The 25,447-nt window shown below is 47.0% G+C and overlaps 2 protein-coding genes across 6 annotated transcripts in view; both read left to right on the top strand.

Moving 5' to 3' along the window:
- BDKRB2 (bradykinin receptor B2) overlaps positions 1–8,827 on the top strand; it is a 42,724-nt gene extending 33,897 nt beyond the window's left edge. Inside the window, exons 2-4 of one of the 4 annotated variants that reach the window (XM_011991667.1) lie at positions 1,718–1,825; positions 4,350–4,515; positions 5,060–6,411. In XM_011991667.1, the coding sequence (XP_011847057.1) occupies positions 5,067–6,161 (1,095 nt within the window). In that variant the 5' untranslated portion in view covers positions 1,718–1,825; positions 4,350–4,515; positions 5,060–5,066 and the 3' untranslated portion in view covers positions 6,162–6,411. Of the gene's footprint in view, positions 1–1,712; positions 1,826–2,366 lie in introns of all 4 variants that reach the window. The other 3 variants (XM_011991666.1, XM_011991665.1, XM_011991664.1) reach the window with 3 other exon arrangements.
- BDKRB1 (bradykinin receptor B1) overlaps positions 6,799–25,447 on the top strand; it is a 33,335-nt gene continuing 14,686 nt past the window's right edge. Inside the window, exon 1 of one of the 2 annotated variants that reach the window (XM_011991669.1) lies at positions 6,799–7,054. The gene's annotated coding sequence lies outside the window, so the exon portion shown is untranslated. Of the gene's footprint in view, positions 7,055–20,322; positions 20,799–25,447 lie in introns of those variants that run through there. The other variant, XM_011991668.1, reaches the window with a different exon arrangement.

Genomic DNA, 25,447 nt, shown 5'->3' with positions numbered 1-25,447 from the left:
CATAACCTCTCACGACCATTGAATTTTGTCTCCATGAGCCCAGGAGGGCCTCTCAGAGAGGAAAACTCCTAGGTCTTCCTTTCCCCCTGCAGACTCCCTGCCTTGAAGAATCAGAAGGACAGTGCTGCTCATTGCATCCTTTGCAAGTTCCAAACCCTGATCCCAGCTCTGCTTAGCGGTTCGTGCAAATCTTTTCCGGGTGTTAATTACCTCCCACTTCATTTCCTGTTTACCAACTCAGCTTTTTGTTTTAATGTGTTTGAATTCCCTGAACTGAACATTCTCTGATCTCTACCGCCCAACTGAATTAGGGGAGCTGGGCTTCTGGAAACCCAGGTGCCGGGTGTTGCAGAGTGGCTGAAAGCCGAGGTATGGCAGATCTGTGGCTACATTCATGCACACACACACACACACACACACACACCCCTACACAAGCACATATGCACACACACACATGCACTCACACACTTGCACATGCGTAGACCACAGCTTTCCACACACATGCACTCACACACTTGCACATGCATAGACCACAGCTTTCCACAGCCTTCCTAGACAGGGGTCACTTAGTATCCTGGAGAGGGTGTGAAGTCTGGAATGGAAAGAGAGGGGGTTAAGCCCCACCTCTAGCCATGGGACTGAGACAAGTCACCCCCACCCGTCTATGCCTCGTTTCCTCCTCTCTGAGGCAAGCACAGAGCCCATGCCTCGCTCCCTGGATGGGAGTGATGTGAAACTTGAAGAGGGATAGAGACAGGGGTCATCAATGGAAGCCCCTTGGGCAAAAAGGCCCTTTCAACCAGGGCACAGAGGAGGCCCTGGGCTGAGAACTTGACAGCACCTTGTATCGGTAACCAGCCCAAGGGACTGGAAATACTCAGCTGTGTCTGTCTCCCTCATTAGGCTCAAAGTCCCTCAAGACCCTGTCTCCATCACAGTGCTCCAGTCCAGACCCCTCCTCTGAGCTCCAGACCCTGCTGTACCCAACAGCCATTCCCATCCCCATCCGCCTAGAATTCTCCAAAAAACCTCCCCTCTAACAGCTTCCAGTCTAAATACATGATCTTTCTCCACTAAATCAGCCCCCATCTCTGCCTTTGCAGGAGATAGAAGCCACAAAACCTGCCTCGCTCCTGTCCTCACCCCATCCATGTCCAATCGAGCACTAGCCATGTCAGGCGTACCTTCTAAACTCCCCTGGAATCCAGCCTCTCAGCCTCCATCATCCCAGGCCTAAGTTAATGGGCTAACTGGGCCCTGCTTCCACTCTACCCCCACTGCAATCCCGACTCCCTGAGCAGCGGCCAGGGCCTAATCCACATTCACACCAAGTGCCTTCCTGACTGAGATATCCTCCTGCACCCTCATCCCTCCACCCTGCTTAGTTCTGCTCACCCTCAGTGTTATCATCAATATCCACTCGCCCTCGCAGGCGATTTTGGGACCCCGTGTTCTATGCAGTCACAGAACCTTTTGCTTGATTTCACTGTACTTAGGTCAGTTGCAGTTATTAAGTGAGCAATGTCTGGCTTCTCCAGTAGACTGTCAGCTCCTCTCCATTGTGTCCCTAGCACCACTGTGTGGGAGCACTTCACAAATGTGCATTGAGTCAGGGACTCAGCAGTCTCCACTTCTCTTCCCTGCTGGAGAATGCGTGTATTTTGCAGTCCCCAGCCCCTGTGCCATCTAACCATCTTTTCTTCTCTGTTCAGCCCAGGTGTGGCCTCGCTCACATCCCCCTCTGAGTCCGAATGTTCTCTCCCTGGAAGACACCAATGTTTTTGTCTGTTCGTGAGGACTCCATGCCCACCACGGCCTCTTTCAGGTGAGTCAAAGGGATTCCTCAGTTCACTAGTTAGGGGTAGGGGGCAGACACCCTGGAGAACTCCCTGGAAAGCTCAACCCTCATGCCCTGGACAACAGTTGAAGGAACCAGTGATGTTAAAGCCCAAAGACAAAACCTCTCAAGTGTTCAAGTCCCTGTAGGCCTGTCGGGAATGTAGGCCAGAGGGAATGTTCTGTGGAACTAGAGGAAGAGGGGCTCAGGGAGGAGAAGGACACATTCCTGGTTGTCATATGTGATCTATCCCAGATGAACTTGGAAGTGAAGGTAAGAGAGTTAAACATTGAAGTCAATACCCAGCAGGTCAGACAGCAATGTGCCAGGTTGCCTTGGAGACAAACTATCTCCAATATATGGCTGACATCTGGTGGAAGATCAGAACAATTTAAGAGAGAATTTAAGGGGAGGGGGAGGGAGACCTGAGCCAGAGTAGAAACAGAGGATAGGGAGATCTGTTCTGGGAGGCAGCATTTGCAAGAAACAAGGCTGAGGGGTCCACTCCAACCTCTCCGTCTTGTGGCAGGTGCGGCCTATGATGAAGGTGAGCAGATGGCCATCTCAGCTGAGGCCACAGTGCACTGGACCTATAGTTTCCAATTCTGCACTCACCAGGCATCTTTTTGATGATCCTATGGCTTCTCAGAGCCAGGGATGGGCCAGGATCCATCCCCTTGGCTATCAATTGTCTTGCTGAGAAATTAATAAGCAGCATCTAGTGCTATACTTTGGTCTCTAGTGAGTTAGCCTATGAGAGATGATTGATTCCCCAAGCCAGGGGTATGGAGGAAATGGGTTTTCTGTAGTTACAGAAATGGGGTTGAGGCTTGGACCAAGGGGACTACCCAGGGGAAATCTTACCTTCAGAGGACTCTGGAAAGGAGGCTGCAAGTTTTCATGGCTCAAGAATTCAGAGCCCAGTAGAGACAGTTTATCTCTGTTCCAAGATATCTGGGGCCTTGGTTGGAAGACTCAAAGGCTGGGAAACCAGGATCCACTGAAAGCTTAACTGGGGCCAGAGGATCCACTTTCAAGGTGGCAACTTGGTTCCCCGCTCTGTGGCTGCTTGAGTATCCTCACATGGCGGCTCACATCCTTCCAAGTAAGCAATGCAAGAGGCCAAGAAAAAAGCTGCAAAGGATGTTATGACTTAGCCTCAGAAATCACACACCATCCCCGCCACCATTGGTAAGAAGTCCAGCCCACATCCAGGAGAAGAGGAAGCAGATTCCTCCTTTTGAAAGGAAGAATATCAAGTAATTTGGGGGCAGATGAAAGTCACCAGGCACCACAGGGATCTTTTCAGAGTATACTTCTTATACCAACACTGTAGTCCCTGAAGATTCAGGGGCAAAGCCTCACTTCCTTAGCACCCAGTGAAGACCACACTTACTTCCTCACTCAGCCCCTTGCTACTTCTCACCTCTCCTGTCCAACATCTAGTGTCACTTTCCAGAACATACCAACAGCTTCCCCAGTTCTGTGCCTCTGCTCAGGCTGTTCCCCCTGCCTGGTCTGCTTGTCCTCCTTCTTGTGCCCTGTCGAGATGCTTCTTATCCTTCAAGACCCAGCTCTAGAGTCACCTCCAACCTTACCCACCTGCCCCTACTCCAAGTCTGTGTCCCACATCTCTCCTGCTCCCTCCAGGGCACCCTCCACACTCTGGGCCCCAGTTGTCAGGAGTCAGGCAGGGCAGGGGCCGGGTGGTATCCTCTCTGTGTTTTTGCACTCAAGGCAGAGCTCAGCACAGAGCAGATGCTCCAAAAACATTGAAAGGTTAAAAGCATTGCTTTGCGGGTCCCCCAGTCTGGCTCCAGGATGCCAGCCAGCTGCTCCTAGAAGCAAAGGGAATTTTCCTGGGAAATCCCAGAGGTGATGATCAGTATCTCCTCATGACTTGTAGCTCAGCTCTTCCTCCATGAGCCTGTCTAGCAATGCACCTCCCAGAAAGAGCACCTTTTCCTTCTCTCACCCACACCACAGGGCACTGGGAAAATGCCCAGTGAGTCCTGTCCTCTGGGTTGTGCTTTGGACTTTTAAGTGTGTCTTCACATCCACTCTTTGACTTGAATCTTGCAACAACCATGTAAAAAGAAATGCAAAGCGAGTCAGGATGAGAGCAATACCCCACTCCCAAGAAGGCAAAATAGAAGCCCAGAGACGTCAAGCAATTTGCCCAAGATCACACAGCTAGGATTGGAACCCAGGTCTGTCCAAGCCCTATGCCTCTGCTGAAGGTAGAGATGATTTACAGCAACAAGTCTAGAAAGGTACCTGCCCTGTGGTCTGTGAGTCTCACCTAAGAATGAAAGAGGAGCCAGTAGATTAAAGATGGGGTCACCAACAAACGGTAGTGTTGGAGTTTACCACTGGTTATTTTAATAGGTTTGCAAGAATAGTTAATTACTAATGTTTACTGAGCCAAGTGCAGTGTTTGGGGCATTTTGTACATTGTCTCAGATCCCCATCCCAACCCTGAGAGGGAGATTTTTAAATTCCCATTTTACAGGTGAGGTCATTGTGGTTCAAGGACGTTAAGTAACTTCCCCAATATCACACAGCTTATAAGTAAGGCAGCCAGGATGTGAACCCAGTAGGACTATCTGGCTCCAAAGTCCCCACCCTCCTTCGCTATCTGCATCCTCCTATTCTCTTCAGTGCTTTGCTGATAGAAGGTACAGAAATATGATGCCACCCCACACCATCCAGGAAGACAGGAACTAAGCAGATAGGCTGGCCTTGGTCTCTAAGCCAGACTGGAATCTCCAGGTCTGGCATGATATCATTTTTCTCTTTTAATGAATTAACTCACCCATCACAGGACTTTGAGAGGCTGAAAGGTGACCAACTCCCTTGGGAGGGGCCCAGATGATAAGGAAGGAATGTGAATCCTCCCATCATGGAAGCTTCAAGGAGGTCAAGGGTCCAAGACTTGAGATTGTTAGTGCTGTTGATGGATGCTGGCCAAGGAAATATGCCAGTGGAGCCTTGAGATGAAGAACATGAGGCCCCATTTAGATCCAAGGATCAGAGGGGGCTCTGTAAGACCCAGGGGAGTCAGGTGCGCCGAAGTGCTGGCCGCAGAAAGCAGCCTGAGCTCCACCTCGACTTCTCCACATCCTGGCTGGTTGTCTTTAACCCCTGCCTCCTTCTGCACCAGTTTTTGTCCTTCCCTTGTGACCCTGAGGGGTAACAGCCTCTTTTCTACTTTTCTTTCAGCGCCGACATGCTCAATGTCACCTTGCAATTGCCAGCTCTTAACGGGACCTTTGCCCAGAGCAAATGCCCCCAAGTGGAGTGGCTGAGCTGGCTCAACACCATCCAGGCCCCCTTCCTCTGGGTGCTGTTCGTGCTGGCCACCCTAGAGAACATCTTTGTCCTCAGCGTCTTCTGCCTGCACAGGAGCAGCTGCACGGTGGCAGAGATCTACCTGGGGAACCTGGCCGCAGCAGACCTGATCCTGGCCTGCGGGTTGCCCTTCTGGGCCATCACCATCTCCAACAACTTCGACTGGCTCTTTGGGGAGACGCTCTGCCGTGTGGTGAATGCCATTATCTCCATGAACCTGTACAGCAGCATCTGTTTCCTGATGCTGGTGAGCATCGACCGCTACCTGGCCCTGGTGAAAACCATGTCCATGGGCCGGATGCGCGGTGTGCGCTGGGCCAAGCTCTACAGCTTGGTGATCTGGGCATGCACGCTGCTCCTGAGCTCACCCATGCTGGTGTTCCGGACCATGAAGGAGTACAGTGACGAGGGCCACAACGTCACTGCTTGCGTCATCAGCTACCCATCCCTCGTCTGGGAAGTGTTCACCAACATGCTCCTGAATATCGTGGGCTTCCTGCTGCCCCTGAGCGTCATCACCTTCTGCACGATGCAGATCATGCAGGTGCTGCGGAACAACGAGATGCAGAAGTTCAAGGAGATCCAGACAGAGAGGAGGGCCACGGTGCTGGTCCTGGTTGTGCTGCTGCTATTCGTCATCTGCTGGCTGCCCTTCCAGGTCAGCACCTTCCTGGACACGCTGCATCGCCTCGGCATCCTCGCCAGCTGCCGGGACGAGCACATCATCGATGTAATCACACAGATCGCCTCCTTCATGGCCTACAGCAACAGCTGCCTCAACCCACTGGTGTATGTGATTGTGGGCAAGCGCTTCCGAAAGAAGTCTTGGGAGGTGTACCAGGGAGTGTGCCAGAAAGGGGGCTGTAGGTCAGAATCCATTCAGATGGAGAACTCCATGGGCACACTGCGGACCTCCATCTCGGTGGAACGCCAGATTCACAAACTGCAGGACTGGGCAGGGAGCAGACAGTGAGCAAACGCCAGCAGGGCTGCTGTGAATTTGTGTTAAGGATTGAGGGACAGTTGCTTTTCAGCATGGGCCCAGGAATGCCATGGGGACATCCATGCATGACCTTGGGAAATGAGTTGGTGTCTCCAGTAAAACACAGGAGAATAATTCCTGCCCTGCCCAATTTTGCAGGGAGCATGGCTATGAGGATGGGGTGAACTCATGCACAGCCGAGGACTCCATAAACACGACAGCATTACTGTTCTTATTTGCTGCCACACCTGAGCCAGCCTGCTCCTTCCCAGGAGTGGAGGGGGCCTGGGGACAGGGACAGGAGTGACTGAGCTTCCCTCCCACATGGTGTCCCTCCCTGCCCCAGCAAGACAACTTAGATCTCCAGGAGAACCACCATCCAGCTTTGGTGCAATGGCTGAGTGCACAAGTGAATTGTTGCCCTGGGTTTCTTTAATCCATTCAGCTAGAACTTTGGAGGACAATTTCTTGCATTAATGAAGGTTAAGCCCTGAGGGGTCCCTGATAAGAACCTGGAGACCAGGATTCTGTGGCACCCCTCACTGATGGACAAGGTGGTCTGTGCCAAAGAAGAATCCAATAAGCACATATTGAGCACTTGCTGTATAAGCAATATTGAGCACTGGAGGCAAGAGGGAAGAAAGAGAAGGAGCCATCTCCATCTTGAAGGAACTCAAAGACTCGACTGGGAATGACTGGGCACTGCCACCGCCAGAAAGCTGTTAGATGAGATGGTTGAGCATGGTGCTGTGGGTGATATGGACAGCAGAAAGGGAGAGCCCAAGGTTCCAGCTCAACCAATAACTATTGCACAACCACCTGTCCCTGCCTCAGTTCCCTCTTCTGTAACATGAAGTCGTTGTGAGGATTAAAGGCAGTAACAGGTATAAAAGTACTTTGAAAAGCAAAGGGTGCTATGTACATGTGAGGCATTATTATGCACATGTAACTGGGATATGTTTACTATAAGGAAAAGACACTGAGGTTTAGAAATAGCTCCGTGGAGCAGAATCAGTATTGGGAGCCGGTGGCAGTGTGAAGTACCAGTGTCTGGCACACAGTAAGTGCTCATTGGCTCCCTTCCACCTGTCCTCCCCACCACCCTGAGCCCCCAACTGCCACGCACACATGAGCATTTGGGGAGAAGGCCATGTCTTCAAAGTTTGATTTGTGATGAGGCAGAGGAAGAAATTTCTAATCGGTCTTGCCCAGAGGATCACAGTGCTGAGACTCCCACCACCAACGGGTACCTGGGGAGGGGGAGAGTGCAGGCCTGCTCAGGGACTGTTCCTCTCTCAGCAACCAAGGGATTGCTCCTGTCAATCAATGGTTTATTGGAAGGTATCCCAGTACAAGCCCTAGAAGAGTGTGAGTAGGAATGGCAATGGCATTCACCATCAGCAGTGCCAGGGCAGCACTCATTCACTTGATACATGAATATTTATTAGCTGGTTGGAGAGCTAGAACCTGGAGAACTAGAACCTGGAGGGCTAGAACCTGGAGAGGCTAGAACCTAGAGGGGCTAGAACCTAAAGAAGCTAAAATCTGGAAAGGCTATAACCTGGAGAGCTAGAAGCTGGAGGGCTAGAACCTGGAGGGAAAGAACCTGGAAGGCTAGAACCTAGAGAGGCTAGAACCTAGAGAAGCTAAAACCCGGAGAGCTAGAAACTGGAGGGCTAAAACCTGGAGATCTAGAGCCTGAAGGGCTGGAATCTGGAGAGCTAGAACCTGGAGGGCTAGAACCTGAAGGGCTAGAATCTGGAGAGCTAGGATCTGGAGGGTTAGAATCTGATGCGCTAGAACCTGGAGAGCTGGAACCTGAAGGGCTAGAACTTAGTCTAGAACCTAGAGAGCTAGAACCTGGAGGGCTAGAACCTAGAAGGGCTAGAACCTGGTGGGCTAGAATGTAGAAGGGCTAGAATCTGGAAAGCTAGAACCTGGAGAGCTAGAATCTGGAAAGCTAAAATCTGGAGGGCTAGAACCTGGAGAGCTAGAACCTGGCAGACTAGAACCTGGCAGGCTAGAACCTGGCGGGCTAGAACTTAGACGGGCTAGAACCTGGAGGGAAAGAACCTGGAGGGTTAGAACCTGGAGAATGAGAAAAATTTACATGGCAAAGAGCCCATAAATCCTGACCAATTCAACTCTGAATTTTAAAGCAAAAGTGTCAAAAAAAGATTCCCTCCTTACCCCCAACCCACTCTTTCTTCCCACCACCCACATGCCTCTGCCCCAATAAATACCTGGAGAAAGAAAACAGGTGAAAGAAGAAGTAAAAACCATTTAGTATTAGAATGAAGTCAAACTGTGCCATACATGATGAATGTAAAAAAAAAAAAGAGGCTGTGTTTTTTCACACAGGGCAATCATTCATCAGCAGAGCACATGATGGTCTGAGACTCTCTTAGAAGCAGAGCTCTATCCCAATGGCCATGTGGGGATCCACACCTGGTCTGAGGGGCAACTGAGTCTGCGGGAGAAGAGCTGCCCTATGCATGGTGTAGATGCCCTGATAAAAAACATCTACCCTGTGAAAGACTCAAAGAGCTGTTATGTTGTAAACGGGAAGCATTTCACATCCGAATGAGAAAATGGATGAATCATGTAAACATGTGTCTTTTCTGTACTGCATAATAAATGGATGAAGTTTTTGCATAGCTCTAGCATTTGTTACAACTCCCAAAACCTCCGAGTTTGGTCCCTGGGACACTGCCTTGCACACTCAGAAGCCTTTGGGAAGGGGTGCTATTTATTTCTGCTCAACCTGTTAACAGGCTTCTGGCATGTAGATCAGTGGTCTCCAAGCTTCTGGGATTGTATATTGCTATAGGAAAAAAAGGATTGATTATGCATACCCAATATGTATACTTATTAATATGTATGAAGATGTGCATTCTAAAATATAATCAATCAGTAGAAATTTATGAAAGAAGATGTAAAAAAATATTAACAGTGCTTGAATATTTCCTTCCATCTTACATTTCTGCAGGAGTAACTCATTACCAAGTTCCCACCAGGTGCATGTGAGCTCCTCATGAAGCCCTAGAATCATAGGCGCAGCAGCGATTCCATCATTTATTCCTACAGTATAGACTTACTGAGTGCCTACCACTTGACTTTCCCTTCAAATCAGGAGTATCCTTTACAACATCCTGATGAAAGCCACTTGTTTCATACTCCCAACGATGGGGAACTCATTATCCATTCCACTTTGGGATCCCTTCATTATTCATGTATTCATTCCTTCACTCATTTATTAAACAAAAGTTGTCTAGTCTGTCTCCATAAATGCCCCTCGTCCATCCACGCATCCATCCATCCATGCCAGAAACCTGGGGCTCATCATTCAATGTACTTTCTCCTTCATGCCTTCCATCTAGTGGGTCAGCACCTCTTTTATTTTTTTTAACCTTTATTTTGAGTTCAGGGGTACAAATGCAGGTTTGTTACATAGGTAAACTTAGGTCATGGGGGTTTGCTGTACAGATTATTTCATCACCCAAGCATTAAGCCTAATACCCATTAGTTATTTTTCCTGCTCCTCTCTCTCTTCCCAACCTCCACCCTCCACTAGGCCCCAGTGTCTGTTGTTCCCTTCTTTGTGTTCATGTGTTCCCATCATTTAGCTCCCACTTGTAAATGAGAACATGTGGCATTTGGTTTTCTGTTCCTGGGTTAGTTCGCTAAGGATAATGGGCTCCAGCTCCATCCATGTTCCCGCAGAGGACATGATCTCATTCCTTTTTACGGCTGCATAGTATTCCATGGTTGTACATGTACCGCATTTTCTTTATCCAGTCTACAATTGATGGACATTTAAGTTGATTCCATGCCTTTGCCATTGTGAATAGTGCTGCAATGAACATTCATATGCATGTGTATTTATGATAGAATGATTTATATTCCTTTAGGTATATACCCAGTAATGGGATCAGCACCTTTTTTAGATTCTACTCACTAAGTGTTTCCTAAATCTATGTTTCTTTCTATGTCCAACCATCATCTGTCATGGGTGCCTCCAATCCTAACCTCTACCATCTCCCAATTCTTATTCTCCACTCTGTAGCCAATGTGGTCTTTTAAGAATGCAAATACATTCATGGGGAGGCTATAAACATAGAGAACTGTGTTCAGGAGCCAAGACTTTGGGATTAGATAGACCTGGATTCCACTTGTGGTTCAGCCTTGGGCTCTTATTTGATCTGTAGTCTTGGGTACCTCAGTTATTCTTTCTGAGTCAACATTTCCTCATCTGTAAAATGGGGATAATAATGGTATCTACCTTATAAAATTGTTAAAAGGATTAATGTATGAAAGCATCTAGCACAGTGCCTGGTACATAGTTGGCACTGAACATGTACTAGCTTTGATGATGATGATGATGACGATGATGATGATGACGTTGGCAGTGAGTGTGATGGGAGCATCCTCCAAGGGAAACCCTTCTGCAGTGTCCCACCCCTCTTGCAATAAGGTTCTACAGCTGTAACATGGCTTGCAAGACCCTACATGATCTGGCCCCTGTCTCGTCTCTATGTCTCCTTCTCTCTGCTCCAGGCTCATTCTCTACTGGCCCAGCCATTTGGACGCAAGAACCTAGAGATATCCCAGAAGATATTTCATTCTGCCTTCAGTGCCCATTCTTCCCACCCAGGCTGCACCCCCTCACTAAGTGCCCTGAGGTTGGAGAAAATTGTCCACAAGTGCCTAAGGGAGCTCACTCATCCAGGAAATTTTGTTCACAGATGCCTGAATTACTCAAGGGAGTCTGCAATCCAGGGGAAACCACATGCCTGGAAACCTGAGCAGGCCTCTTAGCAGGCAAAAAAAAAAAAAAAAAAAAGGGCTGGGAGAGCCTCACCAGCCAGGCAACAGAAGCAGCCCCTCAACTCCTGACCCTCCCTGGCTCCAGCAAGCTGGCGCAATGGGAAGAAGCCCAAGTGGGCTTATGGGACCAAGCAAGGGGCCTAGCTCCTGAGTCTTCCCTGGCCAGGGAGGGTGCGAACAGGATGCAGAGATGCAAACTGGACACCAGATGACCTCACGGAATTCATGCTAGTGCTGGAGCCTCTTGAGTACAGCCTTCATGACTCAGAGTGGGGCGTCTCCATTTTGTAGACCCCAGCCATGTGCTGCATTATCTCCTTGTTACCCAATTCCTGACCCTTACATAGCTCTGATCCTTCACCAAGGATGCGGGTGGGGAGCAGGGATGAGCAACAGAGGTCATGGTTTGGTAATAACAATGGCTGAAAGTTTAATCGTTTGTTCGTGAGAGTTTTATTCTGGTTTTAGTTTTTTATTTTATTTTATTTTGTTGGCTGAGGCAAAACAGTCCTAGGTCAAAGGGACCCTATCAAAATATTTCATGCTCACAACCACTCTGAGAGTTTGCATGATCACTGGTTCATGGTATGGAAACTGAGGCCCAGAGAGGGAAGTAACTTGACAAGGCCATGCAGTTCTTAAAGGGGGTGCTCTGGAAGCTCTCTCTGTTTTGGGGGTGTTCATGCCTTGACGAACGGAGGGTGCAAATTCTGTCACAGGAAAAGTCCTTGAAGTGCCTTCTTGCATGATGAGCTTATGAGCCAGGGCTTGGGCTATTCCTGCTGCAATAAAAGCTTTGAATCTCGTAAGCCTTGTGCATACTTGCTTTCTGCAGATCTCCTTCCCAGAGGCTGGTGGATGTAACTCACATGCCATGCAGTTCACCCACTTCAGCTTTTACTTAACAACTGATTCATGCAACCATCACTACTATCTAATTCCAGAACACTTTCATCATCCCCCAAAGAAATAGCATATTCATTAGCAGTCACATCCCATTCTTCCTTCCTCATGGCTTTGGGCAACCACTAATCTTTCTGTCTCTAGATTTACCTGTTGTGAAAGAAGCCAGGCACATGTTGTAGGATGCTGTCTCTGTAGAGCCTACAACATGTGCCTTTTGTGTCTGGCTCCTTTTACCTGCTTACACTGAGCTAGAATGTTTAATTATTGGGAGAGAACTTTGGGGACCAGGCCATGGGTTCCCTACCATGCCACTTGTGTCATCTCAGCAAGTCACTTTACTCGTCTTCCCTCCCACCACCTTTGGTCTTAGTTTGCTCATCTGTCAAATGGAGAGATAATAAGTCATGACTCTAACAGGCTTCTGGCATGTAGACCAGTGGTCTCCAAGGACTGCCTTACGTGATGTTGATGCTGTCCTCTATAGTTTATGAAGGCCCCAGCACCAACGGTAGGGGCTTGGAGGCAGGTTCCTGGTTCACATCTCACCTCTGCCGCTTCCCAGCTGTGGGAATTTGAACAAGGTCAGTGAATTCTCTGAGTGTCTTTTTTCTCGTCTATTAAATGAAGATCCAAGTATTGTGAAGATTCAGTCTGATAAAGATGTTGTGATGAGTTGAGGAGTATCCCTCCACCCCAACTCATGTCCACATGGAACTTCAGAATATGACCTTATTTGGCAATAGGGTCTTTGCAGAAGTAGTTAAATTAAGATGAGGTTACATAGGTTGAGCATTCCTAATCCAAAAATCTGAAATCACAAATGCCCCCAAATCCATAACTTTTGAGCACTGACATGATGCTCAAAGGACATGTGATTGGAACATTTTAGATTTTGGATATCTGGATTAGGATGGTCAGCTGGTATGTATTCTACAAATATTCCAAAATTCAAAAACATTGAAAATCCAAAACACAAAAACTTCTGGTCCCAAGCATTTCTGGATAAGGGATACCCAACCTGTACTGGACTAAGGTGACCCCTAAATCCAATAACTGGTGTCCTTATAAGAAGAGGAGAAAAACACACAGAGACACAGAGAGAAGGCCATAAGAAGATAGAGGCAGAGACCGGAGCAATGCTTCCACAAGCCAAGAAACGCGAAGGATTGCCCAGAATCACCAGAAGTGAGGAAGAAGCAAGGAGCAGCTCCTCCTTCAGAGCCTTCCAGGAGGAACCAACACTGCTAGCACCTTGATTTTGAACTTCTTGGCCTCCAGAACTGTGAGAGGACAAACGTTCGTTGTTTAGGCCACTTAGATTTTGATACTTTGTATGACAGCCTGAGCAAATGGATTCAGGTGTTTTAGTCTTTTTGAGCACGTGCTCACCATCAAGTTTCCCATTAAGGTACCTGCAGGCGCCTTCTCTCAACAGTGAGAGAGCACACTGGATGTTTTTCTCGGATCTTTTTAGGGTTAGAGATACTTGTTAGCACAGATTTCCTAAGAAATGATAGGAAATGCTACTGTAGAGAATTTTTTTCAAATGGAAGATACTGAGGCCTTTCCCATGTTGCGGGCCAGCCCGAGCCCCCAGAGCGTGAATCATGGGTCCGAGGTGCTGAGTGTAAACGCCCATCCCTGCAAACCTGGGACCTGGGATCCGCTGATTCTTTCTTGCTTCCCCAGAACCAAAAGGCAGACCAATTCAAGGAGTCTCAGACCAGGATTTAAATAAATAAATAAATAAATAAATAGCCTCACGGCCCAGCTCCCAGCTGCCAGACAGCCCAGTCACCAACCCCACCCAGGTGGGAGGCTATTTGTAGACAACCCTGAAAGATGGCCAAAGACAGGGTTCTGAGACTCTCTGGATGCCTCCCTTTATGCTGAGTCACTCTCTGTGGTCCACTCAGCCGGCGAGCAATGAGCGTCTGTTTCATCTCCTCAGTTCTGGCCAAGACAGAGCACAGCGCGTGTGGGCCCTCCTCGTAATGACACTACCATTGTCTTGTGCAACAGTAAAATGATAAAATCAGGAACAGTTACTGTGGGGTGCCTACCAAAGGCCAGTTGCATCACCACATTATCCCATGCGATTCTCAAACTCTGCAATGTGCTCCATTTTACAGACTGAGGCTCCGGAAGGTGGAATTGAAAATGGTCCAGATTCACCTTCTCAGCAATGATGGAGCTAGGGTGTCAACCCTGCTGAGGCAGCTCCACACCGTACATCTGCCTGCCCAGACTTCCAAATCAGACCTTAAGGACCAGGAACTTGCTTTTGCAATGAGATTTGCTCAGTGTCTCCCTGACCTCCCTAAGTACAGTAGTCCCCTCCCTTATCCATGGTTTCAACTACCTGTGGCCAATACAGGTCTGAAAATATTAGATGGAAAATTCCAGAAATAAACAATTAATACATTTTAAATTATGCACCATTCTGAGCAGTGTGATGAAACCTTGCCCCATCCTACTTTGTTCCACCTGGGACATGAGTCATCCCTTTGTCCAATGTACCCATGCTGCATAAGTTACCCACAATTCCTGTATAGCAAAAAGCATAGTGTTATAAGGTTTGATACCATCTGCAGTTTCAGGCATCCACTGGGGATCTTGGAATGTTTTCCCTATGCCTAAGGGGAAACTGCTGTACAGAGCCTCATGCCTTTCTGTTTTGAAGACCACTGGATCCTGTTCTGTTTCTTCACAGAACTCACAATCACAATCCTGTACAGGTTTCTCTGTTAGTCTGTCTCTATCCCAAGTCTGTAGCCCCCATGAGGGCTGGGACAGTCAAGAATGACCCCAAGTCTTCAAGAAAAGTTATGGTTATCTTCAGCATTTCGATTCCCCTATACTCAGAGTTCTTCAGCTTACAGAAGAAATTTCAGTTTCCCCGGACCCAGAGTTTTGCATCTCCATCGTGGGGACCAACATGATTTAAATGAAAGATAAATGTTCACAGCATCAACTTTATAATCCAATTCCATCTCTTTAAAACATCATAAAGGAAATACTGGTTTCTAAGGAAAACATCTTATTCCATGCCCCCATTCTTTGCTGTACACGTGGGTTAATTAGGCATCTAGGCTGACTGAAAAATGATGTAAGAGATTTTCCACATGGCACTTGCTGCCAGATTAAGATAGAAAGGTCATAAAACTGAGAAAAGATGGATCAACATGTACATATTCATCTTATCCTGGGAACATCTATACAGCACGATACTGACATTTCACACACAGTTATTTGACCCTAACAACAACTCTCAGAAGCAGGTAGGACCAGAGCATTCCAGGACTGCCACCCCGGCTCTCTTCTGGAAGCCCTGTAGGTGGGCTCCACCTGCTGTGAGCATTTATCTTTAGAATAGATCGTGTAGTTAGAGCTATAAAACTCCAAGTACAGGGAAATGGAAATTGCTTCTGTGAGCTACAAAACTTTCTGCACCTGCTGTCTCAAAGCACCCTTACTCTGGACTGAAACTATCACTCAGTTCTCTTCCCTGAACCAAACCAAGAGCTGCACAGGGCCTGCTGGAGGGTAGGGGATAGGGGATATTCATGGATAGAATGAGTAATTGGGGTGTGGAGCTTGACCCAGGCTTTCTGACTCCAAGTTCCAAGTGAGCCTTCCACAAAGGCTTATGAACATGTGTGTGTTACAATACACATACTGGTCCCCCCACCTGCGATGGTTTTCTCAGCTTGCTTGCCTTCCAAACTCGTATTCAGCCCTGAAAACCCAGTTTAAATAATCCTCTGCCACGAATTCTTCCCCAACTCTGCATAATAGTCAAGGTTCTCTAGAGAAACACAACCAACAGAAAATAGATAAATATAGATAGATTTGTTATAAGGAATTGGTTTATGCCATTATAGAGGCTGAGAAATCCCACCATCTGCTATCTGCAAGTTGGAGACCCAGAAGGACCAGTGATGTAGTTCCAGTGGGAGTGTGAAGGCCAGAGACCCAGGACGGCCAGTGAGAAGGTGGGAGAAGACAGATGTCCCAGCTTGAAAACAGCCAGGCAGAGAGAACCAGTTCTCCCTTGCTGCTCCTTTTGGTTGTATTCAGGCCTCCGACAGGTTCGATGCCACCCACCACGTTGGGGAAGACAATCTGCCTTACTCAGTCTACCAACTCAAACATTAATCATTCGAATTAACCTGTGAAGGTTAAACTCACTCACGGACACCCCCAGAAACCATGTTTAACCAAATGTCTGGGCACCCCATGGCCCAGTCAGCACGACACATAAATTACCCATCCCATTCCCCCTTGAGCAGAACTCATTTTTTTCAAACCTCACACTCGGACACAGCCTCAGAACTTCATTGCCACTCTGCTTTCTACAACATGTTGTCACTGGACGTCAGCTTGTCCTTGTCCTCAGCCATCCCAAGAGTTCCTTAAGTGGGCAGGCAGGGGGCTGTGTTCATCTCGGCACCCCCCATGTCCACACAGGGCCTGGCCCCTACAAGGGGTTTGGGACATGTTTGTTGACATAAGACAAGTTATTGCTATTACATATTTATTTATAATACATAGGGTTATGAATATACTCAGCAAATATTTAAGCACTTCTTACATATCAGCCCTGTTGTAGGAGCTGGGAAGATAAACCTAATCAAAAGAGACAAATCCCTTGCCTGGTGGGGCAGGTGGCAATAGGGCTGTAAAGAGCAGTGTAGCAGGCCAAGAGGAGGAGCGGTTATTTCAGGAAAGGGCTCTCTGATAAGGGGGGATTGGTGAGGACAAGAAGGACCCGGGGAAGCAAGCGTGGGGCTCTCAATGGCAAGGTGCTCCATGCAGGGGAATGGACCGTGCAAAGGCCCTGAGGTGGGAGAGAAGGTGGCACATCCAAAACAGAGAGAGGAAAGGTTGGGCGTAGTGGGGAGTGCCTGTAATCCCAACATTTTGGGAGGCCGAGGAGGGAGGATGGATTGGGCCCCCAGGAATTTGAGACCAGCCTAGGCGACATAGTGAGACCTTGTGTCAAAAAACAAAAAAAACCACAGCTTTAGAAAGCCAGGGCAGCCAGGCACCATGAGAGAGGTGGTCTGGGAAGCTGGGTCTGCGCATGTGCTCTGGGAGGCAGCTGGGTCTGCGAATGTGCAGCCTTCCCGATGTCAGGTCTGTGTGTTTTCCTGGGCCTGAGACAGCAACAGAGGAGTCTGAGAAGAGACGTGACATGGCCTGGCTTCGGCTTTAGGAGACAGAGAAATGCAGTTGATTGTCCTGGTACAAGCCCCTTCTGAGTGCATGTGCACTCCTGGGATTCTCGAGGCTCCCTAAGGAGTAAGGTCTGGTGATATCCGTGCTCTGCCCGGGCGAGAAGGCCTTCATCTGCCAATGCAGGGCCACACAAGGGCAGGGAGTTTCATATGCATTTTTTTTTAACTTTCCTGGCCCATGGAACCCCTGACCCAGTGGAGCTTTATCTGCTAAGTGGGCACCTTCCCACCCCAGAGCCAGCACCCAGGACCCTTCACTTCAGGGCTGGCTGCCAGGCCAAGGCAGCACCTGGAGCTGCCTGAATGCTCATGTCCGCACTGTCATCCTGTAGATCTCCAAGTGTTTGTGCTTTGCTGAATGTACATTTGTGATTTTCTGCTTACCGCCCCCCTTACACTTTGACCCCCTCTGTTCACCCCATCCATTCCCTGCTTCCTGTGTGCCAGACACATATGCTTTTGTGGCATTTGCCTGCTGGTATTTGCCTGGCACCCGGTGAGTGCTCCATACGTGTTTGTAGAATAAAGGGGAAAGCACTCAGACACTGTGCTTACAGAAGAGCAGAGGATTACACCAGGACTTAAGTGATGGATGAGCACTGAACAAAGCAAGGAGGGGGAGGTCATTTTCAGCAAATGCTCACAAGCAGGATGCATTTGGAGCCCATGAGTCACTCACTCAGTGTGGAGGGTGGCTCTGGATGTTACAGCAAGACTATGGGGGAACTCATGAATTCCAAGGGGTTGGGTCATTGTCCCGTGACATGACAAAATGCAGGTGTTTCCAGAATATTAATCCAGCAGAAGGATAGACTGAAGGAAAGGAATCGGAAAGCCAGGAGATTGATTTACAGCCCTTTGTTGCAGACTTGTACGTACGTTGCATGAGTTTCTAAACCCTGCGATGGGAAGAAAGGTGTGATGGCCAACAGCCTTGGGGTCAGGGGTGAAAGGACACGAGCCGGACCACAGTGAGGGTGCCGCATTTCCTCCTGGCAAGAATTCTGCCCAGCTGTGGCTTTCTGTCCTACATCTACAACTGGGAGAACACTGGAGACATCAGATGTCGTTAGGACTAAGAACGAACCCTGGAGAGGCTTAGCATCTGGGTGCTACTTGTAGAGGTGTGCTGGGTGACATGTACTAGAATCTTTCATTTTGAAGAACCTGCTGGATATGACTAGAAAAGTAAAGGAGAAAAAAACTCCAGGACTGATCGACTAGAGAACTGCAAAGTTTCCCTTGATGTCACAGTGGGCACTGGGACTGCATGTCCCCAGGGGCCTCAAACTCCAGAGCTCACTTTCCTTTAAATACACATCCAGTATGGTCCAAGCCGATGCATACTACAGGGAGTCCAGCCTGCCTGAAGTGCCTCCTCACTGGTATTAAGGACACCCCAGGGAAGGTGGGCCTGTCCTCTATTTCCAGAGGCAGCCCTTTATCCTCTGTGGCCACCTCTTTACCCAAGTACCCAGGGGACTTCATCAAGCACAGTGCACATCAGACTGTAAGGTTTAACCAAACCTTATGGAGGCTGTGGGAATTACAAACAACTGAATTCAGAAAAGGCAAGTTTCAGCCGGGCACGGTGGCTTACACCTGTAAGCCCAGCACTTTGGGAGGCCGAGACGGGCAGATCACCTGAGGTCGGAAGTTCAAGACCAGCCTGACCAACATGGAGAAATCCCGTCTGTACTAAAAATACAAAATTAGCTGGGTGTGGTGGTGGGAGCCTGTAATCCCAGCTACTCGGGAGGCTGCGACGGGAGAATCGCTTGAACCCAGGAGGCAGAGGTTGCAGTGAGCTGAGATCGCCCCATTGCACTCCAGCCTGGGCAACAAGAGCAAAACTCCATCTCAAAAAAAAAAAAAAAAAGAAAGAAAAGGAAAGAAAAGGCAAGTAAAGCCTCAGCAGAGGGTCCTCAGTGCCTTCCCACTTCTTAGCCCCCCACTGTCTTCTGCCACGCTATAGGGACCTGCTTTTCTTTCACAGATTTGGGGTCTCCTCCCCCTACCCTCAGCCCCACTCCTTTAGCCCCAGAGACAGTAGGAGACCCTCTGCTCCCCTGAGCCCAGGCCTGTCTCGCGTTTCCCATGGAGATGAGCAACAAGGGGAAACATGGGTCTTCTTAAAGAACTTTCCATTCCCCACCATCACCTTAGCAAGGCGGCCAGATGCATCTCTGAAGTCCAGCTCACTCAGGCCAGCTCTCTTCATGGCCTGTCTTCCAGCGAGAGGCAAAGCAGAGATCAGACCTGCATGTGCTCTTCGTGGCAGAGCTGGCTTTATACGCGCTCCTGGGTGAATCAACAGGGAGACATTTCCTAAGAATAAATGTTTCTCAGAAACAGTATCGTCTAAACTCATATTGAAGGGAGAATAAGCCAGCCGCGGGCTGTAGAGAACCCCGCCTACATTACTAAGTAACAGGAAAGGCTAAGATTTGGAGCCGCCTTCTGGTTCAGATCTATCCCCAGAATGATGAAAGATGCTTTCCTGTTGACAATTTTTTTTTATTGCAAATCCCACCCAGGAGGTCTCTCCTGATAGGAAGGAACCATCCTCTAAGGCAAATTCCAACTTCTTCCCTGAAATGTACATCCACTACTGAGCCTCAGAATGCTATTTGTTCCACCTACTTCCACAATTTTAAGGTCTTCAGCAACAGGAGAAAATAGCAGGAAAACTTGAAGTGCAGTTGGCTCCCACTGAGATGTCACTAGCAGAAAAAGGGAACGCAGGGAAAAGGCAAGATTCTAAAGACAGAGGTAACACCTTCTGCTCCAAACATTTAGAGAGTCACCTTCCCAGAAGTCAGACTCGAAGCCCTGAATTCTGGCATGAATGAGTTCTCCTACATGTAGGGGGTGGCCTGGGAAGATCGTAATTTTTAAGATGGCAGGTAAGGGGCCTTCAGTTGGAGAATCTTGCCACCTGATTCTCAAAGAAAGCCAAAAATATCTTACTGTCTGAAACATGAGGTCTTGAGTAGTTCAACTTGACCCATGCCAACATAATTTCAGAGCCGCCAAGGAGGATTAGGAAAAAGCGTATCTGGTCTTACTCAACTCTGAACATTGCATGAGTCAAACGTTTTCCTAGCTCTCTGTGTGATGGGTCCACTCTGATGAATTCTTGGCAATGTATCTTTCATGACCAAAATTCAAAAGGGGCCATTCGAAGTGGCTCCCACAAAAGCAGCTGCAGAGCCCCAGACATTCAGAAGCCAACAGTGAAGGGGTCAAAAGCTGTCCTTCAATGTTCACTGACACTTTGCGAGCCTTGGGGCAAGTTGGCAATGCCAAAACGTGTTTTTAGGGCCTATTGGCCAATGTACAAGTCTTGGGCAGGATTGCAGGCTCTGCAGATGGTACCAAAGTAAAAGAGGAGATGGTAACTGAATAATCTGTCATCATCCCTTAAGTGCAAAGTGAAATGAGAGTGGATTTTTCCTTCCAAATCCACTTGGAGTGAGTCCCAAAAGACTCACTTTTGCGGCAATCCCCACAATGACGTCATTGGAGAGGAGGTTATATAATTTAAAGCGACCACATTTCCACAGAGCTTCCCAGAAGAGAAAACACCTCCAAAGGCAGCTCTCACTATCAGAAAACCCAGCTAAAGTTGTGAACGCCTTCATTTTCTGCCTGAGTAAGTAAATGACCACCTTCTTTCTCTTTTATGAGAGTACAATATAAGGGGAAATCTGTGTCTCTTAGAAAAACAAAAAACTTCCTTTTACACCTACCTCTTGGCAAAATGTTCCGCTTCTGTGAGGGAACTTTTTAAAAATAACTCTAAATCAATTTAAGAGACTTTTATTTCATGTCTAGTTTAGGTCTTAATTGCTTTTCCAGAACAGGAGGAGGAGGGAAAGGTTTTAGAACTGTTGGGAAGGTTCTAGTAACTCCTTATATCAAAATCAAGTGAAACATGTCAGGGCTGAATACAGCCACCAGAGCTTGCATGGACTCTGACCCGTTACAGCCTGCAAATTCTGAATCATAAAAATTAAATTAGTTTCTCTGGAATGGCTTACAAGATTTCATATGACCAATAACTGGTTGGGTTATTCGCGGCTTGAAAGTAGCATCTTATTATGTGACCGTGCTGACGGTCTTTAACATCTGTGGCTGGATTTCCAACACCTTTATCATCACCATGCTGTTGAAATTGGAGTTAATTTGAAGAATTAACTAATTTGTTGGAAAAAGTCACACTCTCTCATAGCCAAGGTTAAAATGTGCAGAATCCAGAAAATACCACACAGAAATGACAGAATCTCCCTCTCTCGTAGACTTGCCCAATGCCCCTTCTGAGTTCTTTAAATAGGGTCACATATTACTAACAATATCCACAGATATTGTTTATTGAACACCTACTATGTTCCAGGCAAATATCAGAGCTAAAGCTAAACCTGGCAAAGGAAGATTTCTTCTTTCTGGCCAACTTCATAAACACAGACAGCAGCAGGTGAGGACAATCCCTTTAAAAAGAAGCCCCACGTGAGCAGACACATGCTGTGGCTGCAGTGGCCCCAGCCACCTCCCAGTCCTGGGAATGGGGGTGGTGTCCGCTGACCTAATCAGATTCGAGCTAAAGTCCCTGCATAGCTGGTCGTCTCTGGCTTCCTGGGCAAGGTGCAGCCTCACCCCCTGTGCTGATTTCCTAAGGTTGCTGTAATTAATTATCACAAAGTTAATGGCTTAAAATGATGAAAGTTATTGTCTTACGGTTCTGGAGATCAGAAGTTCAAACTCAGTCTCGCTGAACTAAAGTCAAGATATTGGCTTGGCTTTGTTCTCCACCCCCATGATTCAATTATCTCCCACCAAGTCCCTCACACAACACACGATAATTATGGGAGCTACAACTCAAGATGAGATTTGAGTGGGGACACAGTCAAACCATATCAGTGCTCAGCACCCTCCTGTCTCTTCTCAAACTCTCAATGCCCCAGCCCCTGCACCATAGGTCAGGATCTCGCCTTCTTTCTCCCTGAAAATTCCCAACCTATCACAGGGGAATTTCATCCATTCCCACTGGCCAATCTCTGTCACCATAGACCTCGGCTTCCTGGCCATCATCAGAGATAGCTAGAAGGATGGCCAGGCCATGTGTTGTGCACACTGCCAGGGCACTCCAATAGTCAAAAATTATTTCCAAAAAAAATCAGTATTTATAGGTAGAAAGAGAGAGGAAAGAAGGAAGGAAGGAAAAAAGGAAGGAAAGGAGGAAAGGAAGGAAAGGAAGGAAAGGAAGGAAGGAAGGAAGGAAGGAAGGAAGGAAGGAAGGAAGGAAGGAAGGAAGGAAGGAAGGAAGGAAAGGGAGGGAAGGAGGGAGGAAGGAGAGAGGGAGGGAAGCAGGATGGGAGGGAGGGAGGGAGGAAGGAAGGAAGGGAGGGAAGGAGGGTAGGGATGGAAGGAGAGAAGGAGGAAAGGAAGGAAAGAAGGAAGGAAGGAAGGGAGCAAGGAAAGGAGGAAGGAAGGGAGGGAGGGAGGGAGGGAGAAAAAAAGTCCAACAAAATTGTTATATTATATTGATGGTGTTATAAAGTAGTTCTAGATAAAAACTATTTTCAAAAAAAGTCTTTAAATACATATACATGCACCTATGAATATTAAAGCAAAATAAAACATTTTTATGTTAATTAACTGAACATTTAAAAATAAGATAAGCAGGAGGTGGAGGTGGGTGGATCACAAGGTCAGGAGATCGAGACTCTCTTGGCTAACATGGTGAAACCCCAACTCTACTAAAAATACAAAAACTTAGCCGGGCTTGGTGGCGGGTGCCTGTGGTCCCAGCTACTCGGGAGGCTGAGGCAGGAGAATGGTGCCAGCCCAGGAGGCAGAGCTTGCAGTGAGCCGAGATCGCACCACTGCACTCCAGTCTGAGTGACAGAGCCAGACTCCATCTCAAAAAATAAATAAATAAGATAAGCAAAATGATTTTTCTCGTTGCATATTCACATGCTATGGTTTCTTGTACCTGACTGATACCATATCTTTGGCATTTTTCCCAATAATGTATTTTCTTCAATGTGGCCTTGTTATTTTTAATTTTTCCATATAATTGCCTGAAATTTTTTTTCCACAAATTTTACAATTAACAAATTTAAATTAGTACTTTCAATTGACTCTTCTCTTGAACCATAATATATTGAGAAAATGTTCCATCTGTAGGTTCTGAGTGATAAGCTCTCAGCAAATTCTGCCAGGCAGAGGCTGTTCTCAAGTCCAATTCTTTGCCCATGGAATTGCATAAATATTTTAGCCCAGATATTTTCACAGGTGCTGTCTTTGTGCCTTAGTTTGGAGAGCAGTGGCACTATCTCGGCTCACCACAACCTCCGCTTCCCCAGCTCAAGCGATTCTCCTGCCTCAGCCTCCTGAGTAGCTGGGATTATAGGTGCCCGCCACCATGCCTGGCTAATTTTTTAATTTTTAGTAGAGAGGAAGTTTCACCATGTTGGCCAGGTTGGTCTTGAACTCCTGACCTCAGGTGATCAACCTGCCTTGGCCTCCCAAAGTGCTGGGATTACAAGCATGAGCCACCGCGCCCAGCCCACAAGTGGTTTTTTTTGTTTTTTTTTTTTAAACCAGTTTTACCAGATTAAACCTTTCAAATAAGTTGTACCTACTTATAAGTTTTGAATGTTTTGTCAAATTCAGATACTGCAAATCACTGGTTTTCTCAATTTCATTTCATTTCCACACAGAACATGAATTTATCCAATTAAAAAGATTCTTCCCACAAACTGAAATATTCCAGAGCTCATTTTAGAATTTCAAAATTAACTCTTCTACAGCATTTGATTTTGATCATTTTCTGATACATTTTATAATTTTTCTGCATACCAGCTTTGTTTTCAGTACTTATAATTCACTAAAAGCTTTGAAAGCTGATGTTTTGGTGCTCTATTTATTGAATAACTTGACTAAATATTTCCAACTGATTTGGAACAAAATTCAACAAAAATTTAGAGATCTGTTTCAACACACTATTTAATAACGTTTTATGGCACTGAGACTCAGTGTCCTCCAAAATTGGTTGATAATGGGAAAATAAAAGAGAAAACACATGTGAAAGTCAAATGTTTTAAAAAATTCATGAACAACTTTGTCACATCAAGTTTGTAGTTCAGTAAATCTGTGCATATGTTTTAACATTTTATAAATCTTGTCACGTACACCTATTTCTATTTATAGAATATTGACATTTATTTACATGCAGTAACAAATTGTGTATGCACCATGACCTGTTCCAATCACATTTCTGTTTCATTAGTGTCTTAATTTAGTAGGAATATTGTTGTTACCATGACACTGGACTCCACCAAAATTTGTGTTTTATCCTCACAAAAATGCAATGACTTTATTTCCAATGTGGAAAATTTAAACAACTTAAAATAGCATTCACAAAAAGTCAGTTGTTTCACTTTGCCAGAATGAATGTTGCAAAGCCCTGCTTTGCTTCCATGAGCTGAATGAAAGGATGAATTGTGATTGGAATTGACAGGCTTTTCTGTCTGAAGAGTCTGAGGATACTGGTGTTGAGCGGGCACCATTTTGCTTTCTATGACATTCTTCTTATGGAGCCAACGCACAGTCAGCCATCACTTCCACTGTTGCACGTGCACAAGAAAAGCTGGAATTAAATGTGAGCTGAGTTAACTTAAAAAACAGTCATTTGATCTAAGGGAAAAGTCATGCCCCTCAGAATGATCTTATATCAGCATCTTTTGCAACTACATGGATGAGAACCGTGTCTTAGGGCGCAATGTTCTTTTGGTTTTTTGTGTTTTTCTGAGACAGAGTCTCACTCTGTCACCCAGGCTAGAGTGCACTGGCACGATCTCAGCTCACTGCAACCTCTGCCTCCTACGTTCAAGCAATTCTCTGCCTCAGCCTCCCAAGTAGCTGGGATTACAGGCACCTGCCACCATACCCAGCTAATTTTTATATTTTTAGTAGAGACAGGGTTTCACCATCTTGGCCAGGCTGGTCTTGAACTCCTGACCTCTTGACCCACCTGCCTTGGCCTCCCAAAGTGCCGGGATTACAGGCATGAGCCGCTGTGCCTGGCCTGGTGCAATGTTCTTAAAATTACTAATTTCTAAAGTAGCAGCTCTGTGTCAGGTTTTCTTGCAATCAGTGAAATTGCTACAGACCCCATAGTGATGCAAATGTCAACAAATATTCTATGCAAGCTATCTGCTCATCAGCAACTTTCTTGAGCAACAGAAGTGCAGTACTTAAATTTCCATTAAACATTTGTTTTTTAGCTCATCACTCCAA

Source organism: Mandrillus leucophaeus, unplaced genomic scaffold (genome assembly GCF_000951045.1).
Source record: "Mandrillus leucophaeus isolate KB7577 unplaced genomic scaffold, Mleu.le_1.0 Scaffold4, whole genome shotgun sequence".
Taxonomy (NCBI): Eukaryota; Metazoa; Chordata; class Mammalia; order Primates; family Cercopithecidae; genus Mandrillus; species Mandrillus leucophaeus.
Note: the sequence above shows the minus strand (reverse complement) of the source record. Positions and strands in the feature narration are given on the sequence as shown.